The sequence below is a fragment of the Leucopleurus acutus genome (genome assembly GCF_964270905.1).
Source record: "Leucopleurus acutus genome assembly, chromosome: 11".
NCBI classification, from domain to species: Eukaryota; Metazoa; Chordata; class Mammalia; order Artiodactyla; family Delphinidae; genus Leucopleurus; species Leucopleurus acutus.
The window spans coordinates 39,765,677-39,771,878 of record NC_139152.1 but is presented as its reverse complement, the minus strand read 5'-3'; the positions used below and the strand labels follow the sequence as shown (position 1 = coordinate 39,771,878).

The window sequence follows — 6,202 nt, the reverse complement described above, 5'->3', positions numbered from 1 at the left end:
TCCTGTTGTTTTTGGTGTCTGCCCCCAGTGGCTGAGGTTGGTTCAGTGAGTTGTGTCATCTTCCTGGTGGAGGGGCGAGACTAGTGCCTGTGTTCTGGTGGATGAGGCTGGATCTTGTCTTTCTGGTGTCCAGGACTGCATCCGGTGGTATGTTTTGGTATGTCTGTGAACTTTGTATGATTTTAGGCAGCCTCTCTGCTAATGGGTGCGGTTGTGTTCCTGTCTTGCTAGTTGTTTGGCATAGGGTGTCCAGCACTGTAGATTGCTGGTTGTTGAGTGGAGCTGCGTCTTAGCGTTGAGATGGAGATCTCTGGAAGAACTTTTGCCACTTGATATTTCGTTGAGCTGGGAGGTCCCTGGTGGATCAATGTCCTGAACTCGGCTCTCCCACCTCAGAGGCACAGCCCTGACACCTGGCAGGAGCACCAAGACCCTGTCAGCTACACGGCACTATGGCCTCCACGGTCGAAACACCTGCATCCTGCTCTGTTTTCAGGTTGATGGGTCCTGGAAGGTCACACAGAGGACTCCAGAGACTTTTGGATCATTTGACATCGGGTGCTGCAGCCTGTCAGGGCCAAGGAGGCCTCCAGCTCTGCCTGTGACCTGCCCCGAGAGGTGTGGCTCCTGGAGACCCCACAGGCCGTTTTTTTCTAATTTTGTTTACCTTTTAAAAAAATCAGCTCTTAGTTTCATTGATTTTTTTTAAGTCTTTTTTTCACTTATTCCCACTCAACCTTTATTACTTCCTCTTTGTACCTATTTTGGTGTTTGCTTGTTCTTCTTTTTCTAATTTTTTTAAATGTACGTTTAGATTTTTTTTTTTTCGGTACGTGGGCCTCTCACTGTTGTGGCCTCTCCCATTGCGGAGCACAGGCTCTGGACACGCAGGCTCAGCGGCCATGGCTCATGGGCCCAGCCGCTCTGTGGCATGTGGGATCTTCCCGGACCAGGGGACGAACGCGTATCCCCTGCATTGGCAGGCAGACTCTCAACCACTGCGCCACCAGGGAAGCCCCTACATTTAGATTTTTATTTGAGGTTTTTTTTCTTTCTTGAGTTAGACCTGTATAGTCACTATAAACTTTTCTCTTAGAACTGCTTTTGCCATGTCCTATAGATTTTGGAAATCTGTGTTTTTATTTTTATTTGTCTTGAGGCATTTTCTCATTTTCTCTTTGATTTCTTTTTTGACCGATTGATTATTTAGTAGCATGTTATTTAGTCTCCATGTGTTTGCTCTTTTCTCATTTTTCTTCCTGTAATTGATTCCTAGTTTCATATCATTGTGGTTGGAAAAAATACTTGATGTAATTTCTGTCCTTTTAAATTTGTTGATAATTGTTTTGTGGTGTGTATTCTGCTATTTTTCGATGGAATGTCCTGCAGATATCTATTAAGTCCAACTGGTGTAATGTGTCATTTAAGGCCAATGATTCCTTATTGATATTCTGTTGGGTTGGTCTGTCCATTGATGTAAGTGGGGTGTTAAAGTCCTCTACTATTATTGTATTATTGTTAGTCTCTCCCTATACACCTGTTAATATTTACTTTATATATTTAGGTGCCCCTATATTAGGTGCATATATGTTAACAAATGTTATATCCTCTTCTTCTATTAATCCCTTTATCATTATATAATGCCTTTATTTGTCTTTTATTATACACTTTTTTTTTAACTTTTATATTGGAGCATAGTCAATTAACAATGTTCTGTTAGTTTCAGGTGTACAGCAAAGTGATTCAGTTATACATGTATCTATTTTTTTTCAAATTCTTTTCCCATTTAGGTTATTACACAATATTTAGCAGAGTTCCCTGTGCTATACAGTGGGTCCTTGTTGGTTATCTGTTTTAAACATAGTAAGTGTACCTGTCATTCCCAAACAGCACTTTGTTTTAAAGTCTATTTTGTCTGATATGAGTGAGTACTCCTACCCCAGCTTTTTTGTCATTTCCATTCGCATGAAATATCTTTTCCATCCCCTCACTTTCAGTCTGTGTGTTTAGCGCTGAAGTGAGTCTCTTTTAAGAAGCAGGTAGAAAGACCTTTTTTGCTTATCCAATCAGCCATCCTATGTCTTTTGATTGGAGGATTTAGTCCAATTGACACTTAAAGTAATTATTGATAGTTGTGTACTTATTGCCATTTTGCACTTGTTTTCCAGGTGTTTTTGTAGTTCTCTGTTCTGTTCTTCTCCTTTTAGTTTCTTCCCTTGTGGTTTGATGATTTGTTTCAATGGTATGTTTGTGTTCCCTTCTCTCTAGTTTTTGTATATCTGTTGTATATTTTTGATTTGTGATTACAATGGGGTTCATATATATTGACCTATAACTATGTCTACTTGTTTTAAACTGGTAATCATTTAAGTTCAAGCACATTCCAAAAGATCTACATTTTTTCTCCCCCCCGCCACGTTTTGTGTTTTATTATGTCATATCTTACATCTTCGTGTTTATCCCTTAACTGTTTATTGCAGTTATAGTTGATTTTATATTTTTTGTCTTTTAATCTTCATACCAGCTTATTTAAGTGGTTGATCCACAGCCTTTACTATATATTTGCCTTTACTAGTGGGGGTTTTCCTTTCCTATAGATTCTTACTTCTTGTTGCAGCCTTTACTTTGCCATTTAGAGAAGACTCTTTAACATTTCTTGTAAGGTTGGTTTAGTATTGATGAACTCTTAGTTTTTGGTTCTCTGAGAAGTTCTTTATATTTCCTTCAATTCTTAATGATAACTTTGCTGGGTAGAGTGTCTTGAGTTGCAGGTTTTTCTCTTTCAGCACTTTAAATATATAATGCCCCTCCCTTCTAGCCTGCAAAGTTTCTACAGAAAAGTCAACTGATAGCCTCAGGGTTCCCTTGTAATATGACCCTTTGTCTTTCTCTTGCTGCCTTTTGTATTCTCTCTTTAACTTTTGCCATTTTAATTATGATATGTCTTGGTGAGTGTCTGTTTGGGTTTGTAGTTTTTAAGGAACCTCCATACTGTTCTTTGTCACGTGGTTCCTAGATCATTCGCAATCTTTTTTGTCTCTGAACATAATCCCATTGGTATATAATCATTTGAAGTAGATATCACAGAACTGGATACAGTATTTCAGGTCCAACTTGATTCATACGAAGTACAACAGAATCATACGAAGTACAACAGAATCTCTCTTGATTCATACGAAGTACAACAGAATCTCTCTTGATTCATACGAAGTACAACAGAATCTCTCTTGGTTCATAATATGTTTCCATTATTCCTGCCTACAGTAGAACTGGTATTTTCAGTGCCCATTACACTGCCGACTCACATGGAGTTTACTGAAATTCCCATCTCTTTCACCCTTTTGCCCTCAATCTATTTTTATACAAGTGGATAAAACCTGTACACAGGTATCCTGTCTGTGTTTTGCTGTCCTCCGTCTTCAAGCAGGCCTCAGATTGTGGATATAGGGAATAGGAGCACAGTGATAGAGTTTATCCTCATGGGCTTCGAGCAGAGCTCCCCTTCCACATGGGCATTGCCCTTTGTCCTCTTCCTAGCCCTCTGCCATGCCCATGAATGGCCTCATCATCTTCATCAGCTGGACAGATCCCAGGCTCAACAGCCCCATGCAGTTCTTTGGCCACCTATCCTTCCTGAATATCTACTCCGTTCCTACCACCATTCCACCTGGTGGAATGCTGATGTGGATCCACCTGGTGGTCAAGAACTGTGTTGTCTCCTTTGCCTCGTGCTTGACCCACATGTATCTGGTTTTTGGTGTGGGTGTGGCTTGGCTTTCATGGTCTATGACCATTATGTTGCTATCTGCCACCCACTTAGCTGTGCCCAGATCATGATCCAGCAGGTCCATGTGACGCTGGTGAGTACTGCCTGGTTCTTTGGGCTGATCAATGGCATCTTTCTTGAGTATATGTTATTCCAGAATCCCTTCTGCAGAGACAACCACATAGAAAACTTCTTCTGCGAGGCCCCCATAGTGATTGCTCTCTCTATGGAGACCCCCAGTTTAGTCTGAGAGTCATCTTTGCCGATGCCATTGTGGTGCTGCTCAGCCCCATGGTGCTCACTGTCATCTCTTATGCCCGCATCCTGGCCTCCATTCTGGGCAGAGCCTCCTCCTCTGGTCTGGGGAAGACCTTCTCTACTTGTGCCTCCCATCTGACTGTGGTCATCTTTTTCTACACCTCAGCCATGTTCTCTTACATGAACCACACAGCACACATGGTCCTGACAAAGACAAGCCTTTCTCTCTCCTCTACACCATTATCACCCCCATGTGCAACCCCATCATCTCCAGTTTTTGAAATAAAGAAATGAAAGGGGCCATGGTGAGGGCCTTTGGGAGGAGCAGCTTTTCCCAGGCAGAGTCTGTCTAGTGGGAAGACTCCTGGAGGGGAAGATCCCTCCTCCAACCCTGACTATTGGGTAACTCTCCAGTGCTGAAAGGCTCCAGGAAAGAGCATTCATAGCTTCCTTTGCAATAGCATCAGACCTGGAAGATCCTATTGATGTCTAATGCTCGTCTGTCTGATGTAACTTTAAGCACTGTTTTCTCTTGGACCCTCCTCAGGAGAATTTGAGACTTTCCTGAGTGATTTTCTTCTAAGTTATCACAACAGGATCTATAAGCACACTTAAGTCCATTTCATTTTCTTTCTATACATGCTCTTCCTAGCCTGAGTTCTGCATATACATTTAGGTAAACTTTTTTCTCTTTCAACTTATCATTTTAATCTGTTTTTCTTTCTCACACTCCACTCTCACTTCCTGAATCTGCCCTCATCCACCCTGCTCCTATATGAGAAACAGTAGAGGAAGAAGTAAGAAAAAGGGAATTAGGGAGCAGTGTTGACATTAAGAAAAGTCAGAGAAAAGAAGAAAAAGAAAAACTAAGGATCAGCAGCCTGAGCTTCATCTTGTTTGCCTCCACTAGGCCATGAGGGAGAATTTGTGGTGGCATTAAATAATCAACACTGCATTCAATGTGTGTTTATGCTTGTGTGTGTCGGGGAAGGGTAAGGGGGAGAGGCCAGGTATCAAACCCCTTCTTCCTAAGTCCTCTAGTTTCCTTAAATACATGACTGTTTGATATTTCCCTTCAGATCCAAGTAATAAGTACTTCTACCAAGCTTATTAGGCTACCAGTTTCCTTCCCTGTTACCCATACTCCTAGTTAACTCCCCTCTCCCTACTGCCTGTTTTTCTCAACCATCTTTCATTTCATTCCAATTCAGTCCTATTCCACTTTACCTCCTCGTCGTAAATGGGTCCACTTAATTCCCCGTACTTTAAGGAACACCTCTCCACACCACCTCCACCACTGCAGAATGCTTTCTATTTGCAACCCTTCCTCTCTGGCTTAGCTTCTCTTCTTAACAAAAGCCAGTGTCCCTTGAGAGGGCATTATATTCTCAGCTGTTCTCTTTTTTTGAAAATTACATCTTTCTCATGCTCCTTTCATAATAGATAGGAAAGGAAAGGGCATAGGCCTGTGCTTCGTTTTCTGGTGCTAATTCCATAAGATGAACACACCTCACTTGGGATGCCCTCAAATAGATGTACTGCCCTTTCCACATCCTGCACATCACATACTAACTACCCTGCAGTGAATTGAAGCAGTAGCTTCACTCCACAAAGCTCTACTCTTTTCAGTCCAAATTGGTGAATCTCTAGATAATAGAGGACATGTGAGAAGCACTTCTCAGACAGCAAGAAGTAAGAAATGAGACAACACTGTAATCAAGAAGAAACAATAAGCACAGAACCTAAACATTTACATTATCAAAGAAAGACTACACCAAGGCAAAGTTAAGCAGGCAAGAAAGATTTTATTTAAGGCTACTGCAAGAGGTAGGAGACTGAATTCAACTCTGCTGAAACAAGTGGCTGGAGAGTTTTTAAGAGCTTCAGTAGGGAGATCTTAGGCCACCTGTGGGTGGTAATTGCTCTTACCCAAAGGAAAAGTAAGTTTATATGCTGTATTTTACAATTTGGAGCAAGACACCCAGTAAAGTTGGGCTCCTACCCTCCCACAGAGACTAGGAAACAGGGGTGCTATCTTCCTTGAGGATTACACTTCAAAGGGATGGCTCTTGAGAAAACATTCCCTGGGTCTTAAAACTGGCAAGGGGCTTTTAGAGAGATTTCTGTACATTTCAAAGGGGCAGAGAAAGAATTTGTAATTGCAAGTTTCTAAAGTAA

At 41.6% G+C, this 6,202-nt stretch overlaps 1 protein-coding gene across 1 annotated transcript; it reads left to right on the top strand.

Annotated features, from left to right (window-relative positions):
* Positions 1-3,461: 3,461 nt before the first annotated feature.
* On the top strand, positions 3,462-4,377 carry OR10AD1 (olfactory receptor family 10 subfamily AD member 1; the record flags this gene model as incomplete). Its single annotated transcript, XM_082850961.1, is given in 6 exon segments — positions 3,462-3,541; positions 3,543-3,766; positions 3,769-3,990; positions 3,993-4,205; positions 4,208-4,302; positions 4,306-4,377. Coding segments are annotated over 6 exon segments (888 nt in total). The 5' UTR covers positions 3,462-3,479.
* Positions 4,378-6,202: the final 1,825 nt, after the last annotated feature.